Source organism: Sceloporus undulatus, chromosome 7 (assembly GCF_019175285.1).
Source record: "Sceloporus undulatus isolate JIND9_A2432 ecotype Alabama chromosome 7, SceUnd_v1.1, whole genome shotgun sequence".
In the NCBI taxonomy this organism is placed as follows: domain Eukaryota; kingdom Metazoa; phylum Chordata; class Lepidosauria; order Squamata; family Phrynosomatidae; genus Sceloporus; species Sceloporus undulatus.
Window position 1 is genome coordinate 31,121,818 of NC_056528.1, and position 25,446 is coordinate 31,147,263.

Genomic DNA, 25,446 nt, shown 5'->3' on the forward strand with positions numbered 1-25,446 from the left:
GCATGAAGTCTTGAATTGTTTTATAATTCGACTTGTAAAACACCAGTGGGTCTAACACAAGGACACAAAAAGTACACACCTGCTTCTATAAAACAAGTTGCCCATGGTTGGGATCATTACCCCACGTGACCTAAATCTTGGCAATGATGTCCGACAGTACTGGTCGCTTAGGGCACTTGGCACGAGAGGGATAGGTTTGTCGTAGCTTTGGCTGATGTCACTCTTCGTTGGGAGGGAATCCCTTTGCTTTGTCCAGCTTGTCCAGCACTTCGCTGTAGAGGCCGATCATCTGTGGGCAAAAACCACCCAAAGTTGGCAGCTCAGGGTCACTGGGAGCCGATGTGCGGCTGGCCCTAGTTGCATTTAGCTTACTAGGCAGTTTTCTAGAAAGCTGGGGGAAGGTAAGCCTGGTGTTTTACATGCTGTCTGTTCCTTCCCTGAGAAAACCCTAAGAAAAATGCATGGGTTTACCATAAGTCGACAGGTGACTCAAAGGCACTTGCTGTTGTGTGTCTTGAAGTCATCTCTGACTTACGGCGACTCTAAGGCAAATCTGTCATAGGGTTTTCTTGGTACGTTTCTACAGAGGGGTTTGCCATTGCCACCCTCTGAGGCTGAGAGAGAGTGACTTGCCCCAGGTCTCCCAGTGTCCTAATCCAACACTCAGACCATTACCCCTACACGGGTCTAAACCCCACCAGGAAAGAGGAGTGTGAACAAGTCCGCACTTAGATCTTTGCACATCACCCGGTGGCAAATGACTTAATCATAGCCTAGAAGCCTCCTGAGGGAGTGGCACAGCTCACCTTGGCTAGCAGCTAGGAGATCTAGCCAGAATATCTGACATCAAGGAAGGCAACTTGGAGCACTCCAGACATTGCTGGATGGCAGCTCCCAAGATCCCTCCCCATAGTTTATGCTGGTCCCCCACATCAGACAGCTGAAGAAGCACTGACCTTAGAGCATGCTTCACGCCTCCTGAATCCCTCTTTCTTTACCTGGTTCTCGTAGTTGCTCTTCAGAGGCCCAAGGTAAGCCAGGAAGCGCATGCCCAGGCCGCACCACTGTTCGGCTTCTCGGTACCTGCCAGCACAGTACTGGTAAATCCCTGTGTTCCAAGCTCTAGTCATGAGCCAGAGGATTTCCACCTCTGGGTAGTCGGCCTGATGCACCTGCAAAATGCCAGAGAGAGAGAAGGTTTACACCTTGGGTTTCCAGGGTGCCAAGCCAGTAGATTGTGAGTGTGTGTGTGTGTGAGTGGGAAGGCTAGGCAATTCTTTCAGGGCATCTTATGCACCTTATGACTATAGGCCAAGGCAGGCTGGAAGGTAACTAGTTGTCTGTGCCACTGTCACCAGACTGATAGGTCCGTTTGCCAGTATCCCCACAAAGAAATCAGTGCCTGGATTTCCCCCCCCCCCCCTTTAGTTTGTTATGTGCTGCACACATGTCCCTCAGAAGTCAGAGGAATGACTTGGGGCATCTAGAAAGATCTTGTAGCACCTTTGAGAGCAGACTTATACCAATGCATCTGAGGAAGTAGACTTTAAGTCTAGGAAAGCTCATGCTGCCAACTTCTTTCTTTCAGTAAGTCTCAAAGATGCTACAAGATCTCTCTATATTGATTCCACAGACTAACACGGCTATATCTTTGAATTCTGGGACATCTACTGCACCTCTTTTATGCTTTCAGTGATGTGTTTTTAGGCCTGGATAGCTAAGAATTCCCAGCTGATTTGCCTTGCCAGGAGTAATACCTAACTTGGAAAAAAAAAGCGATATCGATAATAATACAGTGGAGGTGATGGAAGGGCAGTCTGCTTGCAAACTGCTCTCGCAGTGGAAAGAAGTTTAATGGTATGCTTTTCTTCTGCCCAACTCACTGTGCTGCTGCCCAAAATGCTCAAAGCGTCTTCAAAATAGCCCCATGCCTCCTCCAGCGCGCATGCATCTGCCTCGATCATTCCAGATGGCAGAGAAAGGTGGACCAAGCTGTGTAGACATTTGCTGAGTAGCAACAAAAGAGAGAATGAGAAATGCACTGGGAGAAACATCTGCACAACCATGCCTTCCTGGGCTAGACTCAGGGTGAGCAAGCAGCCGAAAGGTAGGTGTGCATACTTCCCTATCACTGTCAGCTTGACAATCCTGTCTCCACAACTCAAGGGAGTGGAGGGGAAGGAGAGGGTCCTTTCCAGACTTTCCAAGGAGAAGTCATTTTCTAAGGGACCTAATTGAGGGAAATTTCAAGGCAGATTCCCTCCTTCTTCAAGTAAGGGAAAATATAGTTCACAGGTTAGCCACACTTTGACCTTCAGCTAGAATGCCACAGGAGCCATACTCTGGCATAACCATGGTTTTGAGACATAACAGTAGGCCCTTTGTATCTGCTGGGATTAGGTTCAATGACTCCCTGTGGATACCAAAATCCATGGAAGCTCAAAGCCCCATTAAATACAATGGCATAGTTGAAATGATGTCCCTTATATAAAATGGCAAAAGCAAGATACAGTATCATTTGGAATTCATATTATTTTTGACTATTTCCAAGCCATGGATGGGTGAATCCGTTGATAGAAAATACATGGATGCAGAGGGCGGACTGTACTGCAGGAGGTGTGGCTATCTCTTAAAGCAACACTCCTGTCCTCAGGGGAAGGGTGGCATAAGTACACTGATGGAGCTTTGTGCTTTATGCTCTGCCAATGGTACTGTTATATCTTGGCCTTGAGGTCGATGAAGATGAGGCTAAGGTGGTGGAGACTTAGTCATGGAGAGGAGTGCCTGCTGATAAGGCAGTGTCCATCCCATCCAGGGTACTCATACATTGCCGGTATCACATTTCTTAAGAGCTGGGATTCACAGTCCTTAGGAGACCTCATTTCTTCCCCATCGCAAGCACTGACCTGAATGTGACTGTGTCGATGGTTTTGTGTTGTCTGAGGAGAGTCAACACCATCTTGAGGGCCTTCTTACACACCGAAGGGTAGTGAGCAGGGGGCTCCATGGCCAGTGCTTGAGAAAGGAAGGCATGGAGACAGAGTCACTTCCAAAGTGCACAGTCTATCCATATGCTATGGTCATCTTGATAAGAGAGAGGCTGGGAGGTGAGCCAACCAATAGCTTCCACAGGGACAAGAGCTAAGGTTCCCACCCAGAGAAGACCCAATAAATGAGTCTGGAGTGGGTTTGCCTGAAATGGCTGAATCTGCCAAGCTGGAAAGCAGCCTAGCAAGGCAAAAGCTTCTTTCTCCATCCCCAACCTGGTCCCCTGTCATCTTTTGAGGCCAGAATTCAATGTGTCAGACTGCCATAGCTCAGCAATATGTGTGTGGTGTGCCTTCAAGTTGTTTCTAACTTAGGGCAAACCTATCTTGGCAAGATTTTGTGTGTGTGTGTGTGTGTGTGTGTGTGTGTGTCTGCCATTGCCATCGTCTGAGGCTGATGACTTGTCCTAGGTCAACCAGTAGGTTTTCATAGCCAAGTGGGGGTTCAAACCCTGGTCTCCCAGAATCATAGTCCAACACACAAACTTACATGCCATAGTTTCCAGAGTCTTAATATCCAGTTGTGACAGCTCCCACACCTGATCCAGCAGGCTGGACACTGTTGGGTCATTCAGCTTGGCTCTGGCTTCAAATTCATAAAGCAGCAGTATCGTGTCTGTTGGATCCTTGGGAAACTCACCTATTGAGGAGAGAGAGACTGTCATATATGCACCATTCCACAAAATCAGCTTCTGCAACACATTCCACTTGGCCAGAAAGCTCTCCAAGTCTGGACAACCACAGAGGCAGCAAGGAAACAAACAGAAGACCATCCTCTCTCTCTAACCGTTTCTGTGAGTAAGAAGTCACGAGCCCTGAACTTTTGCAATAGCTATGCTATAAGGTTTCCCCACAGCCATGCTGGATATTGTTAAGGGTTTCAGCTTCAGCTGAAAGCATGGTAGGCTCTCTTTTCTTAAAAAGGACCTCAGCTTCAGGGGAAGCTCTGAAATGAATTGTTTCAGAGGCTCATCTTAGATCCTCTGCTGGCCTCCTATCACCATATGTCTTGGGGTCAAGTTTTTTATTAGTCGCTCTCCCCCTCCTACAACCAACACTCCCTGTATGGTCACAAATAGCAGTTTTAAACGCTGCATTTATGAGACTGTGCTTACAGTCCTGTGCACATAACTGTAAATCCAATTTAGATTTTAAATAATAGGCTCAGATTGTTGATCTAAGAACCCCATTCTCTCCCTTTCTGCCCAATCTCAGCCTTTTGTCTCTGTCTTTTGTTCTCCTCCTACCTTTTCGGCTTGCTAAAACAGGACACCAACCCTGTCACACCAAGGAAAGAGGTCTCTCATAATCCACCAATTGTGTCAACAGGGATATGGTGCAGGAGATTATAAGAGTCTTCTTAGCTCACCTGTTTGCTTCAGGGACTTCCAGATTTCCCTGCATGACTGGATGCGTTCAAGGGCCTGAGTCAGCAACTGAATCTGCTTTGAAAAAGAATATTCAATGTCTTTTTTTTAACTGTTAATGTTGTTACAATCTTTACTGAATAAAGGATGCATCTCCCTACTTTTTGTGTACACAGTTGAACCCTATCTTTGGGTAACCAGTGTCCAAATATTAAGGCACTTTAGCTCCTTGGTTTGTTGAAATGCGGTTGAAAGGCTCTCTGAGGAAATGCAAAATGATCGCAAGAGCAAAATGGAAATGCCAAACGATAGAAAGAACAAAGGTGTGCAAAAATAAAGCAGGGAGGTTTAGGCAATGCAGTTACCCAAACATGATTCTGATCCTAATCCTAAACACAAAGCGGGCGATCTTCACAATGGCAAACCTCCCCTGAAGAGCCAAGAAAACCCTATGATAGCACTGTCATAAGTCAGAGTCAACTTGAAGACACATAAACGAATCAAACTGAATCAAATGGCATCAGTCAGGAATCCAGAGCTACATGAAACACCAGACACAGAAGGGAGCAGCACAAGATTTGCCACTCCATCCGGATCTACCTGATCAGCTGGCAGCAGACCCTTCCTTCCGATGTTCAGATCCACAGCGGCAGCCATGAGCAGGCAGGTCCTCTGGGCAAGAAGGATGGCTTTATCCGAGGGGCAAAGCTGGGAGAACTGAAACAAGACAAGCGAGTGGAAGTTAATTTCTGACCTAATAACCATTGAAAGCCACTGCTCAGATGCCTTTACTGCATGGGGATGCTTTCCAAAGATTTCTCCACTGCTTTCCTGTGGCACCACAGAATAGTTTTTTCATTATTGTTATTATCTTTTTTTAAAGGTAATAGTGTAAGAGCGCTGTCACATTATGCCACAATAGCATTAGTATAGCTTAATGAATAAAAGTCAAGTGATTTTTGAACAAGACGACCTGAAACAATGGACTAGCAAAAGCTCTCGTCTTAACAAAAGTGACAGGGGATGGTGTGGTCATTCTTAACTTATGTATAGTTGAAGATCGTATTAAAATGCATACAGTCCTTTCTGAAAGCCCCTGGAACATATCCTATCAATGCTGTTAGCCTTGACAGCACTTGTAATGAACTACTGTTCCCTACAAGTGGATCACTATTCAGTTCTAAAATGGGTGACTTGCTATTCACTATCCATTTAGACTAAAGCTGCCTCGGCACTGCAGAAATAATTAAGACTGACACCACTTTAACTGTCAAGGCTCAGTGCTGGGGAATTCTGGGAAGCGTAGTTGTGGCACCCGGGGCTAAAGATGACTCACAAAACTCCAGTTCCCAGGAGTCTATAGCATTAAGCCATGGCAGTTAAAGTGGTATCAACCTGGATTATGTTTGAGGTGCCGATGCAGTCCAAAATGTCCCTTTCTACTTCAGTTGGCTTGTATGCCTCTCATTGAAAGCATTTTTGACAGCTTTCCTGGCAGCGGCTATTAGCAGCCACCAATCCACATGCCACTGAGGAACGTGGCTCTGTATGCTAACACAGCTCTCAGCTGTTTCCTGAATGGAGGGCTTTGCATAGCTGCAGAACCTGAACCCAGGACAGCAAGGAAACCATAGCGAAAGCTGGCAAAAGCACATACCTTGAAAGACATTACAAAGAACTCTCTCATTATCCTTGGGCAATGCTCACACTGGACAGCCAGGTTCCAAGCTCATGAAACAAACAGGAAAGAAGAATAATGAGGTCGACACAATGCCAATCCTGCCTAATACCAACCTCCACAACAGAAACACTTTCCCTGTCTCTTCTGTCATGTTAAGTGGAGCTTTAACGTCAATTAAGATGCAGCTTATATTTAGGATCTGCAGGAAACATCCAGTCATTAGATATCAGCATGCTACTTTTAAGAGCTAGCCATTTTGTCAGTGAAAACGTTCACAACACAAAACAAGGCTGAAAACGAGCAGAGGCTGCAGAGGGATCCCTTCGGCCCTATTGTTGCTAGATAATATAAATGACATCTCCTCCCTTTCTTTCAGACCATGCCTCTACGCTTGCTCCATGCCAATGTCTGTGTTGAATAAATGTTCAAGCGGCAAAGCTGTTGCAGGAAACAGTTGCCATGAGCAACCGATCTGCAAAATTGCCAGCTTGCATGCCTGAAATGTGCACACAATGGCATTCAAGCAACAGATTTGTTTCAAGAGGAAGGCTGCTGTCGCTTGCTTCGGTGGTCAAACTCTCTTTAAGCATATTTTACCATCACCACTACCTTGCATAAATATCTGGCAAAGTCCCTCGGAAGAAATCCTACCAAGAAAACCCTTAGGGTTGCCATAAGTCAGAAATGATTTGAAGGCAACCAACAACAGAGGAGTGTCATATCCTGCCCCTTTTCTTGTTGCCATAATTTGCATTCAATTAATGTACAAAAGAAAGCCCTGCACACATTTGCTTTAAGACACCCCCCCCCCCAAAAAAAATTCCCTCCAACCCTCTGCAGCTTGTGATCTTGTTGCCCCAACCTAGTTTTTGGAAGCCATACCAATGGGGAAGCAAGGGAAAATTTCAGTCCCTCCTCTAGATGCAAGTGTTTTGGGGTTTCTTTACTCTAGCACTAATACCTACCTATCTTCCTGAACCACTGAGCTTCGCTGACTCTCGTTTCCAGCGTCTCATTCTCCTCTTTGAATATCCTATCAAGTCTTTGGTAAGCTGAAGCAGAAAAGTGTAGCATTAGTAGAAAGAAGGCATTACAAACATTGTGAAATCTCGATAGAGCTTTTAAGAGTAAAATAGAGAACCATCTGTCATGGAACTGAACCCAGGTAAGTAATCCTTTCCACTTGCTAAGCAAACAAGAGGCAAAACCACACACCTAGCGACATACCTGCAGTCAAGTGTCTTAGAAGGTTCTCCATGTTTCTAATAACAAAGCAGGAGACAAAATGGAAGAATGTTACTGAGCAGAGGATGACAAACAATGCCTTGGTCAATGTGAACCCTTCTCAACTCAACCTAGAATCTATGGGTGAAGTGAAATTTTAATACAGACCAATAAACAAGACATTGGTGGGTGTTTATGGTTAATATTGTTTGGGGTGCTTTGGTTGTGTGTTCCTGCATGGAAGAGGGTTGGAGTGGATGGCCCCTTGGGGTCTCTTCCAACTCTAGGAATCTAACATATTATATATCTTCACGTTTCCTATCAATTCAGGGCTGCCATCTAACCTCCTCTACTTATGTAAGAAATGCAACAGCTGTAAGGTATGCAACTCACGTTTCCTCTTCAGATTTCACTGCAGCTTTGGACAAGACAAGTCGAATCAAACATCTGCAAGGCAAGAGGAATTCCAGCAATAGAGCCTTAGCCACTCATATTACTCAAAGCACCAGCCTTTCTTCAGGGTTACCTCTCCATGTCATCATCATCTGCAGAGGCCACACGGTCCCTTCTTGGGTGAAACTTTAGGTATTTTAGCTTCTATCCACTTGCAAGCTAAGACCAGGATGCTTCAAGGACTTGTGAAGTGAACCAAGAGTAAAGTCCTTACTAGAGAGTGGCACTTCGTGATAAATAAGTGGGTTTTGGGTTGCGGTTTGAGCACTTGGTCTCTAAAATGTTTGCCATCGCTGCACTAGGATAACAGCATTTCTGTTCCCCACCAACAGCTCCAGGCAGCTAACAGCATGTACAAAACAAAGTACAACACACAAACGTCATAAAAAAAGAATCATGATTCCAAGATCCTAGATTTATGATAAAAATCCAATAAAACATGAGCAAGCATCAGCAACTAAATACTTGCCCTTCTTCTGACACTTGGACAGTGTGTTTTCAGCTGGAGCCTAATGACATTAAGAGGGAACAACTCTCTCTGTGGGATCCACAGCCGACTTAATTGCTAAGAACACTGTAATGGCATGACACTGTTATTCGAAGGGAGTGTGTACAATTCTGTGTTTGTCTATGGTACTCACTTTAAAGCTGTAAATGCTTGCTGGCAGTCTTGCAGGTGCAGAGACAAATACCCCAAGGCTTCAATTGCCACAGACTGCTGGTCATTCTAGGAGGAAAGAAGCTTTGTTAGCATCCCTACAAATTGAAAGAGTATATAGCCATGGCATGACCTCATGGATAGGATGAACATCCATTTATACATCTTTGTCTTTGTCATTCAAACTCAGGCAATTCTGCTGGGCTGCAAGAACTCCAACATCATGAGTTTTAGGAATCTCATTCAAAATATAACACACAAAAATGAAAGCCAGAATTTATGAATTTCAGCTGGAAGCTACAAAATAAAATATCTCAAAATAAGTAAAATAATTGTGTCGTTATTCCATGAACAAAGAGGAATCCTCTCACTGCTTTTTATTCACAGGACTTTCCCATGAATAAAAAATGATGCTAGAATTCCTCTATATTCATGGGATAGTGGCGTGATTATTGTGATGTTGACTGATAACCTTCGCACAATTACACAGTACTGACAGGAGCATCTCGCTATGCTCCTGTCACTTTTGCCCGTGTGAAAATCTCCCTTGGCTAAGCAAGGAGGAGTCAAAATGACAAAATAGTTACTAGGGACATGAATTTAAACCTCTGGTCCGAAAAGAGCAGCTAAAGACATCTTAGCTCCCAGATATGACAATTTATCCTCAAGCTCCTGGAAAGTATTGGGCTATTTAGCTGTAGAAATGAATGGGCAAATTTGCACGTCTAAATAGCTACGCATAGACACACACGTACCTGTCAACAAGGCCAGACTTCCCTTGAAGGTTTTTTAAAGTTATAGCTGCAGTTTTCTGCAATCTAGACTAGAAGTAGTTATTTAAAAAGCAACACAAGCTATGACTGGCCTATTAATTTAAAACAAGCTATTTAAAAAAAGCAGTTGCAGTTTGTACCTCCAAAGCAAACTGGGCAGCTAAGCTGATAAGGTTGGCAGTCATAGATCCATCTGTTAACAGCATATCTTTGTGGTGTGTTGGCTCCGCTGCGGATTTCTCCATTTTAACAAAAGCATCCAAAGCTAAAAGGTAAGAAAGAAGACATTAAGGAGAGCCTACTCCATTCATATAAGCCATATGTATAGTTACTCAGATCTTCAGCTTCGTTGCCCTGAGCCCATCTCGACCCCAATGGTTACTAAATCCCAAGTTAATTTCTTTATAGAAGAGGCATTTATTGGGATGTTTCCTTTTTCTTGATGGGGTTGATCTGCAGAAGGAGCATGCCATAGTTTCCAAAACACCACTGTGCAAAGGTACACAAATAACCCTTTCTATGTATACAGTAGACCAGTAAATGTTATACAATTAGATATTTTTTACCATTTTGTACCGTCAATGTTCTATAAGATATATTAGTATTGAAGTCACAGCATGGCGTGATCACAATACAAAAACGACAGAGCAATTGTTTAAAAATGTGACTCCTAGAAGGACAATTTAGTAAGTCCCAAATGTCTCTTAAGGTAACTTAGCTGTCTTAACTCTAATGTGACTGATATTTCATTTATTGTAATAAAGGCAGCCTATGTACATAATTGATGGTTACTTTTATTCTTCACAAACAGACATCTTTCACGTTACAGCTATAGGTAGGAGTGTGCTATTGCCTAGTGATGTTTTGGCATGTTCAGGATCTTGAGTTATTGCAAGATCAAAAACAAAAGGCCCACGCTCTTCTACTTTCTGTCCGCCAATTCCATTCACAAAACAATATCGGAAGAGATGTATTGCAACTGTCTAGGAGAAATATTAAGCTATGTATAGACATGAAAAATTACTTTGCACAAGAGGTTGCGAATTGATATCCCTGAGTTTCTGTGGTTTTATCTGAGGTTTTAATTAGCGTCTGAAATGGCTGGGCTTTTAGGTGAGCGAATGTGCAGGAATATCTCATTCTGAAATCTGGTTTGCTGGATATCTTTGTTAGTCAATATCAATTTGGAAACAGCAAGTGTAAAGATGATCTAGTCACTTAAAACAACGTTTAGACTTAAAACATAAAAATACACTTGAAGGTTTCAACGTACGCCGATGTGATGCAGGTGAATCCTAAAAATATGTCACTCCGGTTCCAAATATATGGCCAAATCACCTGTATTTTACACACACTGATTACAGCTGGTTAGTATCTGTATAACCATCATAATAACTACAAAACCAGGCAAGAGGGGATTTAGCCATGCTGATCGTAGACCTTTGGTACAAAAGACTCTTCTTTGAACAAACATCAAACCATTTGGAATAATCTATAGTCACTTCCTTAAAAAATTCTGCTTGGTGAAATATTCTTTCTCATTTCAAACCAATCTGACAACACAAATTGATCCTGCGTAGAAGGTAACACCTTCATTATGGCAATAACAAAAGCTGAACACAGCAATGGAAAAGACAATTTGCTGAACAGAAAGCAATAACGTGAGATGCAGAAGGATCCTCTGAATTACTGAATGTTTTGGTGTGAGAAAGCGTTAAAACCTAGAGGACCTAATATCTGCTATTCCCTTTTCCCTCTGAATCTCAGACAAGCTCTCAAGAGACAGACAGGCATGTAGTAAAAATGACTAAATATTGCACCGCAGGATTTTTTTCTTGTTACCTTTTTGGGTATTGTGCTCTAAGACTGCTATTTTATAGACATAAAACTGAGTGAAGATGCTGTTTGGATCATAATTCTCTGCCTCTTTTACTGCCTTGTGAGCCTGCGGATGGAGAGATTTATCAGAACTGTTGCTGGAGCATTAAAGCAGGATCAGCTAGTGACAGTTATGCACAGAAAACACCCGGATTCTGCTTGCTTCCATCCTTGCTATGAGTAGGGCTTTAATAAGCATTTCCATAACAATGTTGGCCTCAGAGCCCAAGACAAGAACCGTCTCTTCTGATACTGTCCTATTGCCTCATTCTACTGATAATGCTGAAGTGATATCTACTTCTTACCTGTTTTATAGATTGTCACTATACATTGTTTTGAATACACTCATCCCTCCATATTTGCAGCTTTGATATTTGTGGTTTTGATTGTTCAGGGATTTGATTAATATGTTCTCTCTAGGAATATCTAGGTCCTCCAGTGCAACTCTATGGTCAACTTTAACTAAAAGTTGCACTGAAAGACCTAGAGGTTCCTAGAGGGAATACTCTACTAGGCCTTTGTAGCTCCTCCATTGCAGTTCTATGGCCAGTGTCTGTTGGACATTGACCACAGAGTTGCCCTGGAGGACCTAGAGATACCTAGAGACAATACTCTACTAGGCCTTTGTAGCTCCTCCAGGGCAGTTCTATGGCCAGTGTCTGTCGGACGTTGACCACCAGAGTGCCCTGGAGGACCTAGAGATGCTTAGAGAGAATACTCTACTACGGCCTTTGTAGCTCCTCCAGTGCATTCTATGGTCAGTTCTGTTGGACGTTGACCACAGAGTTTCCTGGAGGACCTAGGATGCCTAGAGAGAATACTCTACAGGTTTTTGTAGCTCCTCCAGGGCAGTTCTATGGTCAGTGTCTGTCGGACGTTGACCACAGAGTTGCCTGGAGGACCTAGAGATGCTTAGAGAGAATACTCTACTAGGCCTTAGCTCCTCCAGTGCACTTCTATGGTCAGTATCTGTTGGACGTTGACCACAGAGTTGACCGGGAGGACCTAGAGATTCCTAGAGAGGTGTCCTCTTAGGCAAAAACATGGCAGGTATTTGTTATTTGCAGTTTTCCCATATTCACAAGGGTCTTGTGCCCGTAACCCTAGTGAATATGGAGGGACAAGTGTACATGTATATTCAGCATGATGTAGTTGTTTTGAGTGTTGGACTATAACTCTGGAGACCAGGGTTTGAATCCATGCTCAAGTATAAAAAACCAACTGGGTAATGTTGGGCAAGTCACACCTTTCAGCCTCAGAGAATGGCAATAGCAAACCCCTCTGGATAAACTTGCCAAGAAAACCCTATGATAGGGTCCTCTTATGATCCCCATCCATCAAAAATGATTCGGAGATACACAGTGACAACAACTAATATGCAGAAATATCACCTGTAAGTAATATGGGGGGAAATGGAAAAAGTAAAGTATGCTTTTACTTAGTAAATCTTACTGAGTTCAAGAGATCCAGACAGAATTCCCACTTACAGATAAATTGGTGCGAATTGATGGATCGATTCAACATTGGATCATGGTTTACACAACACTTGCCCCGATTGCATTTTCTGGCATCAAAATAACCCACTTGTCATTTGCATCCACAAATGAATCGATTCAAAATGATTTGGGTCCAGCCGGCCGAAGGACAAATTTGAATTGATTCTGAGCCGCATCTGGTTCACACTTGCGTTGAATCGGTTTGGTGAAAAAGACACGGAAAAAAATCAGTGTCAAAAAGACGCGGGTTAAATGGGTCTGGTGCATGAGCCCGCTGTGTATAATTACAGCGCTTTAGAAATAAAGTTTAATAATAATAATAATAATAATAATAATAATAATAATAATAATTTGGAATCACTTCAGCAATTTGGATTAAGTGGGAATCCAGGGTCGTTTGAACCGGGTCAAACCGAATTATAATCTGGTTTAAAAGGTAGTGTGAATGAGGCCATTATAGCGAAATCCTATTCTCTTTTCTGCAGTGCTGGGTTCAGGTGGTAGTTTCCTAGGACAATGGGCTACCTTACCCACCACAACATTGCTGGCAGAAAATAATGTATACACAATGCAGAAACGTCATGTGTCAGAGCTTTTACAAGAGGAGACAAGTTGAAATATGTGATGTAAAGTGGCCCACAGTCCCCTAGTTCAACATTTGCCAAAAATGACACTATTTCTCCAGGACTCTTGTAGCGCAGGGCACAATTTGATGGGGAAAGCATGTTACAAATGATGGCCAGTGTTTTTTTGTCATGAGAAAAGATGGGGACAAAGCTGTCTATACCATTTGCCTGGGTTGAAGTGTATTCGTACCACAGCCTTCTGAATTTCCTGCAACAGGAAAAGCAGGTGATAAGATTCACAACCGGAGTTTATCGACTGCCACAGGGATAATTGCAAGATAAACCCTATTTTTAGATTAAGGAATGTTACATTTTAAAAACCCAGCTGCAAGGAGGAAGGATTTGGTCTTGGTGAATTCTGAACTGATCTCATATCTAAGCAGCTCCCTTCACTGGCTTGTGATGAAAAGAAAGCCGTTAAAAACCTGATTGCAGCCTAATGAAAGGGAGATATAACTCCCTTGGGACTGGCACAACATGTATCTTTGACATTACATTAGTAAAGAAAACATCCTGAGTTGAAAGGAAAACTTCTGTCCCCTTAAAAGGAGCTCTGATCCTTTTAAACAGAAGCATATTCCAAAGTTTAAAGAGGAAATTACAGAAGTACCTGGGGCTTAGAGGGACACAGTCCAAAAAGGTACCTTGTCATGCTCTTTCAGGTGAAGATAGCAAGCAGCCATATTTCTGTGCAGCTTTGCCAGATTCTGGTAGTCTACTTGCCCAGAGGAGTAGAAGCCGAGCGAATAGTTGTACCATTTAAGAGCTTCAGAATAGCTTTTTGCCTGGAAAGTAATCAAATATATCTTAATCCTACTGGTTTATGTGGACCCTCAGCAGTTTCTGAGCTTTGGACAAGCATGCGGCTATTAAAAAGTAGAACAAACAAGTCATTTACTCAAGCAAGGAGAAGGAGTCTTAAGGTTCCCATCTACGTTAATTGAAATTATCGTTTTCTTTTTACAAAACAAAACACAACGTAAGAAAGGCAGACCTCCAGAGTCAGACAAAAAGTCTTCAGAACTGATAGGTACAGCATATTGTGAGCCTAAATTAGTCACATGAAGATATTAGCTTGTTCACATGTCATCTTCATGAGCAGAGAAAATATGAAGCGACAATTGATGGAGAGCAGGCATTTAATTCATAATGCTGTAACACTTCACATAAGGCTTCTCAGTTTGCAACCTTTTATACAGGTTTTATGAGGGCTGCATAGCAACCTTTTCTCAAGCTCTAATTCTCTTGTGTAGAAAAACAAGTAACTGCCCTTTAAAAAGATGGATATATGGCCCTAGAAACTATGACAATTGAGGGAAAACCCAAAGAATTAGGCTGTTTTTGATTTCATTGTATAACAGTTCAGTTTTGCTAAGCAGATGCCTGTAGCACTGTGTTTAGATTATGGCTTTAGAGTCTCAAAACATTGGCAATAGCCTAAGGGATGGCTATCAACAAAAGCACACAGCATACAACAGACATTTTGCTTGCTCTCATTCTGGTCACGCATGCGTTGCACACACACAACGCTTGCACTACAGGTGTCAGGTAATAAAAACAAGAGACAAAATTTCACAGGGGCCCAAACCTCGTAGTTCTTGGCAGCTTTGTCCCACAGAACAAGGTGCAAGTGGTTCAGTGTTTCAGAAGGCAGCTGTTTTCCTAGGTTGTGTCCTGAGGAGATATAATTCAGTGTTTTACAAGTGCTACAGATCTGGGGCATCAAATCTATTGGTATGCAACAAGCCTGCAAGCATAATTAGATATGTCTACAAGAGTTGTTGTTAATATGACCAGTCACTCTAAGCATATCTACCACAATTTATGCAGCCAAGACACAACGTCTATCGGTACATTTTAAAAGCTGGAGACCCTTGGAATTCCCAATCCAAATAGATTTAAGCTAAGCTAACTTCCCTTCTGTAGTTTTATTGAGGTGAGCTTAAAAACACCCAGGCTTGTATAGTTGTGATTAAATGACCACAGACAGAAAGGCTTCAAATGCTGGGAGCCACATACATCATTTTGCTAAAGTTTCAGCTTGAAGCAAGTGTCCTGACATTTGCTAACCTTCTTCCAAGTGACTGTAAAGCAGGATCAAGAGAAGTTGGGCACAGACCTGCAAGGATGTCTTCAATCATCTTTTTGGCAAGCGGTTCCTTCATTCTCTGTAACAGGAGCTTGACGTGAAGGAGGATGACTTTGCCAACGTCTGGGGAGTCTTCAAACAGCCGAGCGACTGACTTCAGAAAGTCAAAGCCAATGGCCTCCCTGAATATACAATAAAAATGGTTTGGGTATGTAGCTGGCATCAAGGAAAGTGCATGGTGTTCCATCTAGCCAAGAAACAAGGACATTTAAGAAGCAATATTTCAGCCACTGCTCATTTCACACCAAAAGCGTTATAGCATATTGTCAAAGGCAGCGATTCCCAAACTTTGGTCCTCCAGGTGTTTTGGACATACATTCCCAGAAGCCCCAGCTAGCTTGGCCAACAATCAGGGATTCTGGGAGCTGAAGTCCAAAAAGTTTTCGAACCACTGGTCAAAAAGGAATCTAACCACAGGGCCTTCTGAAAGGGACCTCCTTGGTCCTCTTTAACTGTTCTTTCTCATTGACAAAATGCCCACTACGTTCTCAAAAAGGCACCTTAGGTCTCAGTACCTCTCATGTTCCAGAAGCAGCTTTGCTGTGTCCAGGTAAATATCCAGAGAAAACTTGTGATGTAGGAGTTCGGTGACAGCTAGAGAGAGCAGAAGGATCAGCAAGAGCATTGTGCGCCATTGAAAGATAAAATGAAATCCTAAATTATTTTCCTTTGCACCGGCTAAGTAATTGGGATTCTGGTCAGACATTAATATCTGAGTCTTAAGACAAAGGTCCCAAAAGGACAGGCTAGGGCTAGAGCTCACTTATGGCCTGTTTTAGGCAGAAGAAAACTCTGAGATTATACTGATGAAAGTGCATATACCCAGCCATCCTATAATAGATTAAATGACTTCAGTGACCATGGACTCAGAATACGAAATAAATGTGCTTTCACTAATTAATATTTACTTTCTCTTCTAAGAACGCACAGTATGAAATAAAGCTCCTCCTGCTGTCTTTGTCCCATCTCCTTCCTTCTGTCAAAGCTTGGTCTGGTTTCACAGGCTGCATCCACATTGCAGAAATAATCTGGTTTGATACTGCTTGAAGTGCCATGGCTCAATGCTAAGCAGTTCTCAACTCCGCTCCAGTGCCACAACAAACTACATGTCCCAGAATCCCCTAGCATTGCACCATGGCAGTTCAAGAGGTGTCAAACAGGATCATTTCTGCAGTGCGGATGCAGCCATAGCCATGATATTACATACACCTTTATTCTGTACCTGCGCCAACGTCTTCATCCGATGCGCTGCCACCTTTCAGGAGAATTTTAATTTTCAGTAAAGAACCCGCTGGATGCAAATTCTCCTGCAAATCAAGAAATCAAGACATTATTTTGACAGCCAGACGATTTTTCACCAGTTTTGGGATATTTTTAACTGGCGGCTGTCAGAACTCAGAACTATTCATAACTCTGAAGGGATGTCAAGAGCTCCTAATCGCTGCTTCTCATAATATACATTCCAAATCATCTTCCAGAATAAATCTGAACATCCTGAGGAACAAGTCGCTTGGTGATGCCGGATTGTCTATTTGGAATTCGTCTGCTAGAGCACTGAAATTCTAATTCTTTTTGCTCTGCGGCTTCATATAGGCAGCAAGGGAAAAGAAACTGAAACCTTAGCTTCCTCCTGTATCACAGCTTTAATACACAGCACCTCAGTCCTCCAGGATGTCAGTTGCCTAAACTACTTAGCATCATTTAAATGGGTGAAAAATGATCCCGTTCTCTGCCATCTTTTTCCACAATGGCTGCTCTCTTGCAAAGATCGAGAGAGAGAAAAATCCTCCGTCCTTTTCCACTGCGTTTTCACTGCCCATAATCCAAAGGAGCCCTTCATTCTTACAGAAACATAAGAGCAATTTAAATTCTTTTTATATCTGGCTGTAATGCATCAGCAGCCTTAGGGAAAGCCATAGGCTTGATGCCAAAGTGGATTATTTGCCACAATATTCCCACATCATGAACTCAAGACAGGGCAAAAGACTCTGTGGGTCAATTGTGATTAGCAGATTTAGCAAGATTAGCTAATATTGGCAATGTAGCATGCAAGCTTCAGGGCTAGTGCAAGACACATCCTGCATAGAAGGAAAGAGTGTGTCCTACCTGTCCAAAAAGCACAGATGCCAAAGTTATTTTGGCACTTGAGGCTGAACATCCCACAAGTACCTCTCCCTAATCTTGGCAGTAAAATAACAGATCAGCTAGCCAACAATTTGCTGCCCTTTTGTAAGATGCTGCCCATTTTTGCCCAATGGCAGAACCAGCCTTGCCAAGATTTGGGTTACACAAGACTCCTTTGCAGACTAATGTTCAATTGTTTTTAAAAGGGGGAAACTGGATGCTTCCAAGAGAAAGAATGTTAAGTCTACATCTGCAAACCGGGCCTCAAAATTATGGTGCAACATAAGTGTAAAGATATCTTAATGAAGGAAATAAGTGTGAACAGAAATGTAGGTGTACTCATATGAAAAAGGGATGAAATGGAGGACTAAAAGAAAGTCACAAAGGAGTTTATCACACGAAGGAGATGGGGAGTTTATCCTGTGAATATCCTGGAAAAACCACATAATTACGTGAAATCCGCCATTAAAGTGGCCACAAAGAAGCATTAATGTGCATCTTTTTACTTTCAGGATTTGGGCGACAATGCATTTCCAATATCACTTTATTTGCACAACTGCGTGTGATAATAATTCATGCAATTACTTGCCATTTTTGCTCTATTTGCGGGATGCTTTAAATGCTCTTTAATGCCAAAATCAGCCCCAGTATGATAAACTCCAAAGATAATTTCAATAAAACCAGCACTAACAGAAAGAAAGTTAGAACGAATGTCAAGTAATGAAGGTAAAGTAAGTTCATAAGTGGTAAGAGTCGGTGGAGGTGGGAGTATGTGTCAGCAGGGAAGGTTTAGAAAGAATGAAGGAAGAATGCAAGTGTTTAAGAGGAGAAAGATAAGTAGACGATGGAAAAAGAAAACAGAAGGCAGAAGGAATGTAGATATATGGGTTTGGAAGATATTTGAAAGAGGAATGAAAATGAGACAGCGTTAACTGTATGTGGGATAAAATACATGTTTTGTTTGTATCTATATTTTATGTACTTTATGTGCTCAATAATTTTTTTTAATTATAGTGAAACACAGAATTGTTTCTGCAGCCCACAAAAGTCTGTGCTGAAAAGAACTGGTTAGTCTTAAAGGTTTTGGTAGATTCCTTCCTTATATTGTTCCATACTGACATCTGCACAGTCTAGCAATGAACCCAGTTGGACCAAACAAGTTTCCAGAGAGATTATGGCCCTATGCAGACCGCCAAAAGAAAGCTGCTTTGGGTCACTTTGGAAGTATGCTGTTTAAATGATGCATGCGTCCTAAGAGTCCGGAAGCTGCGCCAAAGCTACGCTCAAGTCCTTAGGACTGGATTGTGGCTTTGGCGCAGCTTTTGGACTTCAGATGCATGCAACATTTAAACAGCATACCTCCAAAGTGACCCGAAGCAGCTTTATTTTGGCCTGTCTGTATGGGGCCAGCACTGTTTCTGTAGTAATTCTGCAGACCGCAATGTGAGGCTATAGCATGAACCGCTCTGTCGGCCCATGCCTTTCAAACAAGAGGTGAGCTCCATCTCACCTTATTAGCCATTGCGACAGCCCTGAGAGCTTTGTCTTGGTATTGCTGGTTGTCCCACTCCAGGTAGACAGTAGCTAGCAACCGCAGCACTTTAGCCTACAGGAGAAAACAAGCGGCTATTTAAATTTTAAATCAGGACCGAAATTACAAAAATTACAGATCTGGACTGACTTAAATGGCTGTAAAGATCTCTCACCTGCATTTCTTTTCCAGTTGAATATTTCATATCCATCTTCCCAATTTCATAGCTCTGGCTGTTGAGGAGGACATAAGGAAGCAAAAGGTGTGATGATCGTTAAAAGGATAGATAAGATGAACTTAACTAATATCCTACCAAAGGCGATGGATGGCTCCCATGTTAGCAGGGCAGCGAATCCAGTAAATAAGTAGGAAATAAGGAAATAAAATGCAAGTTTGGTTGCTAACTTTTAAGAAGCTATGAACAGAGCTCCTGTAAAGCCTGGATTACCATCCAACTGAGGATATAGCCAAAATGCTTGAGAAGTCCCAGATTTTGTTCCTGTTCTTTCTGATTTTATACTGGATTAAACTAAACCAACCAAGGGAGCTGCTATAAAAAGTCTCTTTATCATACTAGGACCTGAAATTTGGGGACAAGATGGGATAAGGTGCTCTTCTTTACTCCAGAAAGAAAGGCACGGCGCATCTCTAGCAGAAATCGACTATAGTCTAACTAAAGATTATGCGCCCATATCATTAAATCCCAATGGATGCTTTCTTTAAGAGGAACAAATTTTGGGACAGGACAGTTGACAGTGAAGCAGCAGAAAGTGGCAGGGATTGTTAAACCCTTTCACTGCTTTGAAAGAATCAGACCACACAAACCGCTCCCCTTCTGTCCAAATGTATTTTAATGTCACAAGTGGAAAGGCCTTTGCTGTATTAAAATCATGGGAGCCAGCATGGTCTGGTGGTTGGAGCTTTGGACTATTATGGCTCTGGAAACCAGGGTTCGAATCCCAGCTCGGCCATGGAAACCCACTGGGCAAGTCACACTCTCTCAGCCTCAGAGGATGGTGATGACAAATACCCTCTGAAGAAACTTGATGAGAAGATCCCATGAAAGGTTGACCTTAAATTGGAAACGACAATGGCACACAACAACAGTATTAAAATAATAGGATATTACAGTTTTTATACAGAGTGTTTCAACATCTAGAAGGAACTTCAAGACACTAGATGGTGCCAAAGCACTTGATTCAGATCCAGAGTGTATTTTCAGCGCTCAGACGGACTTTCCGAGACCCGAAAAGCTTAGGTTATTTTTACAGGTTTCAGACAGACTTTCTAAGATCTGAAAGGCTTATCCTTTCTATCTACTGTAGATCCCACAATGTCAGATAAAGTAATGTCCATTAATGGCCCTGTTTTCTCATGACCTTACCTGAGCCAGAAGGAGCTCTGTTCATATTTCTTCATTTCATACGTTTCTACGCCAAAGTTATAGCACAGAAGGGAAAGGTAACAGGCCTGTAATTAAATAAGAGAAATGTGTATCATGCTCATGTACTGTTACGTTGTGTGTTTTTTTTTAAAATGCTAGAAATGGATGCAGACGCATTGCATTCCCCATCATTTTTGGTGAAGCGCCCCTGAGCTGCACCGAGGTAAAAATTCATTTCAAACCTTTTCGAGACAATTTCATGGTCGCTAACCTCTTTCGGCAGCCTCATCAGGATGTCTTTGCAGCGCTGAACACAGGCGACTGCCTTCTGAAAATCCCCTTCAGCAATTGCCTGAGAAAGCAATTAAAGATGCCCGTTAATGTTGCAACTAGGCCATGTATAAATCGATATTTAAAAATTCTAGCAAACCAGATTTCTCTTAAAACAAAAGGAATATGCCAGTGCAGAAATATGGTTAGTCAGTTTTATGAATATGAAAAGCCATTGGAGAAACCAACTATCTGAACAACAAGATGGTGGACAGCGCTTGTTGCATTGCCCTGACATTGTTGCAATGATCTGACATATATTTAGTACCGATTCAGCCTGATAAGAGAGAACTTTGAATACATCCTTCTCTACATCGGCTTTGTGCGCATGAATATCGGCCTCGCTCACGCTCCTCTTGGTTAGCTGGGCATACAGTTTCTCCAGAGTCTGGAAAGTAAAGAACATAGTGTGCCTTGAAACAACAGAAACATCCATGGCATTTTTTAAAACTCACGCAAGACAGCACAACTTACATTCATGGCAATCTCAAGCAGTTCGTTGGCAAGGGCAGGCTCTCCAACATCCACCCATCCTTTCCCAGTCTTCATGGCCATCTGCAATACAAAAGTAACATGGGTTAAATACATGAACCTTTGCTGATGTGGAATCCTATCAATCTAGGAGCTATATTTCATATAACACTCAAGAGTCCTTTGCAACGTGCCCCCGATGTGTCTGAAAACGATCCCACTATTGTGGGGTTTTCCTGGGATTTAAATCCTATTTGTGCATGGGATATGGGTACTTATCCTCCCTAGTTTATTAAGTGCTGTTTATTAACCATGCTAATAAAGGTGAGGTCTGTATTTCTTAATGAGTCCCTACTGTGACTCCTCATGCAATCGGATATTGCACAGTACCATATATAACTATCCTTAATCTCTTAATTGAATTGTTGGAGATAATAAAATGTGTTTTGGTACATCATTTGAGCAACAATGCCAATATTTCTATTAAATATTTGCACATATTTAACTCATATCCCTTCCCAAAAAGAAACATAAAGAGACGATTAAACCTTCCTCTGTGCAAAACAAGAGTCAAAGCCAACTCTCCACTTCCCTTAGATCATAAACACCATAATTTGAAATCTAACAGCATAAGAAAGATACATAATTCTTATACAATTTTAGAGCCCTTTCTGATTTCTAGCATCTGGGAGCAGAAGCTGACTACAGAAAATCAAATGCAGCAGAGGAAGTAGACTTAAATCTAGGAAAGCTCCTGCTGCCATCTTCTTTCTTTAGTCTCAAAGGTGCTGCAAGATCTCTCTGCATACTGATCCTACAGACTAATATGGCTATATCATGAATTATGTCACAGAAAAGCAAGTTACAATTTACAATTGCCAGTTAGCAATTACAACTGCAGTTACAATTACCAGAATCTGCCTCCGCGCCATCTCCTCCGGCGGATCATTTACTTCGCAAACCAGCATCATTCTGCAGGCAACGTGTCGCACTATAAGAAGATAACATTGCACAGCTTAAGACATGAGTTATTTATTTCCAGTTCCTTAGTAATAAATGTGGAGGTTATGAAAAGACGCATTTATGACGCAGAAGAACTACAGAACGTCCATTTCAATTGCTGAGTGCGAAGGAGGTCAAGCTGTCCTTTTGCAACTGAAACATGCCTTTCTCCTTCCATCAGCCGACTTTGCCCTAATTCAGTTTATCAGCAGGTGAAAATGTTCAGCATCCTATAGATTATATGTTATCGCTATGTTATTATTATGCTATGCCATGTATCCTGAATTATTATGTTATGCCATGGATTTTGGATTTTTTGTATTCTGTATTCTTTATCATGTATTTTTGACTGTTTTTCATAATTAATTTATTGTTATTATGTTTGCTGTGATTTAATTGACAGGGGGTTTATTTTGTACTTTGTATTGTAATTTTTTGCTCGTAATCCACCTTGGTTCTGCAAGGAAAAGGCGGAATATAAATAATAATAATAATGATGATGATGATAATGATAATTATTATTATTATTATGGATACTGCAGGAGTTTTAGGACCCAGAGAAATGGATGCAAGCTACAGGAAAAGACATTCCACCTCAACATTAGGAAGAACTTTGTGAGAGTAAGGGCTGTTTGACAGTGGAACACACTCCTTGCTCAGAGATTGTGGTGGAGTCTCCTTCCTTGGAGGGCTTTAAAGAGAGGCTGGATGGCCATCTGTCAATGGGGATGCTTTGATTTGGATTTCCTGCATGGCAGAATGGGGTTGGGCTGGATCAGGGCCCTTCTTGGGGTCTCTTCCAACTCTATGATTCTATGAAAACCACCTTCCCCAGTGTTAACATCATAAATGGGATATCCTTTATATTGCAAAAAACAGATTCTGTTTTAAAATGCAATTGACATCCATGACTTTTGACATCCACACACATTTCAAAGCAACAAGGAAGATTTTTTAAATGTCATTTTCAGTAAATCAAACCATCTTAAGTTGATGACAGAGAAATTGGACGCACGCTTTACTTTTTGCAGATCACTGATGGCAGGGCCAGCTTTTCTGGCTACGGTCCAGTTCCATAAACTGACTACACTTTCTTCAATCTGCAGGGAAAGAAAAGTCAAGTTTTTCAAAAACAGCCAATAATAATAATAATAATAATAATAATAATATTTGTATCTCGCTTCTCCAAAAAGATCGAAGCGGCTAACAATAAAACATCAATGAAACACAATAAGCATACAATAAATGTCTCACTGTCCATCTCAAATCCTCCCAACCTTCCCACCCACAGTAAAATACAATTCAATTATTAATATCCTATACCTGGGCTTTCTCGCTCTCATTTATACTTTCTTTGTTCACTTTTCCTATATCGCCGAACAGCTTCTCGACGACTTCTTGCACATCAGATAATACGGCTTCGCTTCTCATCATTTTGTCAATTAGCCCTGCAATTAAAAGCAGCAACGTATTAGCCAAAACAAGACACAACGAGGCAACCCTAATTTTCCTCCATTCAGTGTTAAAATGAACAGATTAGACTTTCAAATGTACTAATGCTCAAGGGAACACTATTATGTCTTTTCTGTTAATATTGCAACTAAAATCACTCCAAAGTTTTATCGTTTCATATGGGACCAAGAATATAATTTGGGAAAGTTTCTGCGCACCTTTAATTTCCATGATGCGTTTTCGTCTTTAGCTTTTAACGCAGGAGGAAAACCTTTGGAAAAGAAGAACTAAATAAATGCTAATAATCAGCTTATTTCATATGATATTCTAGATGCATCTTTCAGTTATGCTTTGCATTATTGCATCGTTGCATTGCTTCCTGCTGTATTTCATGGCCATTTCCTCAAATCACTAGATTCCATATATATCTATTTATATGTGTGTGTGTGTGTGTGTGTGTGTGTGTGTGTGTGTGTATATATATATATATATATATATATATATATATAATGGCTGGTAAACTCATGTCAGTGTGTGCACAGGAAGCATGTTTATCATTTTATTTTAGATGCTATTAACATTTTAAATTTGGCCCTTCTTCATGAGGCCAGAAATACTAGATGTGTGTCTGTGTAATTAGTTATATTTTTAGTTAAAGTCAACTAAATAATTAGTTAAATTTAACTAAATAATTACTTAACATTTGCACCCTTCTTCATTGGGCCAGAAATACTGGATGTGTGTGTGTTTCTGCATACGTGAATAGTCGTATTATTAGTTAAATTCAACTAAATAATTACTTCAATTAACATTTGGGAATTATCTGGCCTTCCTTCATGGGGCCAGAAACACTGAGTGACCACTGAGGGAAACTGAGGGTTAAGGCGACGACAAAACTCCCGCCTAAACTTGGCTCCGCCCCCTTTCCCGTCTTTCTCGCGCAGGGAGAACTAGGAACCAGCCATTAAGCGGCCACTCAATGAAGGGAGAAAAAAACTACACCTCCCAGTGTCCCTTGCGGCAAGATTGCTCCGGACGAGCCATTTCCCCGCCCTCTTGAGACGTGACGTCACCAACAAGGCGACTGGAAAGGAGGCGGGAGCTTACTTTGAGCGACAGCGGCCAGGACCAATGGACTTCCTCGAGACCTCCGGCAACGAAGGTTGAGGAGAGGTGCGTGACGTCATCGGCGGGCGCCCACGAAGATAGAAGAAGAAGATGTCGAGCCTCCTGAGCGCGACGCTGAAAGGCCTCAACAGCGACTCTGATTGCGAAATCAGCGAATACAGGGACCAGCACTTCAGGGTAGGCGCTCTGCACATGCCCAGAGGCACTCTCGCTCTCCAGGATCTGAAAAAGAGGAGGAGGAGGAGGAGCAGCCCTTTGCACATGGGCAGAAGCCCGCCTGGAAGGAGGAAACCTCCCTTTGCTTTATCAGAGTTATTAATTGCCCTTTTCCATTTCCCCCAGACAGAGGTCCAAAACACACTGCAGAATAACAGCAATCCAGTTTGAGATCGCTTTAGCTGCCCTGGCTCAATGCTAGGGAATCCTGGGAGTTGTAGTTTATTGTGGCACCAGAGCTCTTTGAGAGAGAAGGCTACCGTTCCCAGGATCCCTAGCATTGAGCCAAGGCAGCTAAAGCGGTCTCAAGCGGGATTATTTCTGCAGTGTCTTCTGGAGCTGAGTCTGGTCTTGGACCAGAGACAGGCTGCAGCCGGACTGCAGGAATAATCCAGTTCGACAGCACTTTATAGCCGCCATGGCTCCGTCCCACGGAAGATTTGTAGTTTTGTACAA

The 25,446-nt window shown here is 42.1% G+C and overlaps 2 protein-coding genes across 5 annotated transcripts in view; one reads left to right on the plus strand and one right to left on the minus strand.

The window, feature by feature from the left end:
* Positions 1 to 24,870, minus strand: TEX11 (testis expressed 11). Of its 4 annotated transcripts, none has more exons than XM_042477945.1 (30): positions 24,754 to 24,870; positions 23,865 to 23,917; positions 23,518 to 23,642; positions 23,210 to 23,294; positions 22,104 to 22,183; positions 21,196 to 21,276; positions 20,990 to 21,109; positions 20,663 to 20,743; positions 20,392 to 20,477; positions 19,183 to 19,240; positions 18,987 to 19,082; positions 16,575 to 16,659; positions 15,868 to 15,946; positions 15,323 to 15,474; positions 14,792 to 14,877; positions 13,848 to 13,988; positions 11,046 to 11,148; positions 9,344 to 9,468; positions 8,414 to 8,499; positions 7,713 to 7,766; positions 7,323 to 7,357; positions 7,061 to 7,147; positions 6,072 to 6,142; positions 5,015 to 5,131; positions 4,417 to 4,492; positions 3,538 to 3,687; positions 2,907 to 3,015; positions 1,884 to 2,007; positions 999 to 1,172; positions 1 to 289 (listed from the first exon to the last, which is right to left on the minus strand). In XM_042477945.1, the coding sequence occupies exons 2-30, from the start codon at positions 23,875 to 23,877 to the stop codon at positions 218 to 220; spliced, it is 2,751 nt and encodes a 916-aa protein (XP_042333879.1). In that variant the 5' UTR covers positions 23,878 to 23,917; positions 24,754 to 24,870; the 3' UTR covers positions 1 to 217. The 4 variants fall into 4 exon arrangements, with proteins under 4 accessions (XP_042333879.1, XP_042333880.1, XP_042333881.1 ...); XM_042477946.1 differs by lacking the exon at positions 24,754 to 24,870 and adding an exon at positions 24,649 to 24,719; XM_042477947.1 differs by lacking the exon at positions 24,754 to 24,870 and adding an exon at positions 24,447 to 24,560 and having other exon boundaries at positions 4,417 to 4,489.
* Positions 24,819 to 25,446, plus strand: part of NCBP2 (nuclear cap binding protein subunit 2) — a 3,188-nt gene continuing 2,560 nt past the window's right edge. The window contains exon 1 of the mRNA XM_042477955.1: positions 24,819 to 24,951. Within this exon, the coding sequence (XP_042333889.1) occupies positions 24,865 to 24,951 (87 nt within the window). The 5' untranslated portion in view covers positions 24,819 to 24,864. The remainder of the gene's footprint in view (positions 24,952 to 25,446) is intronic.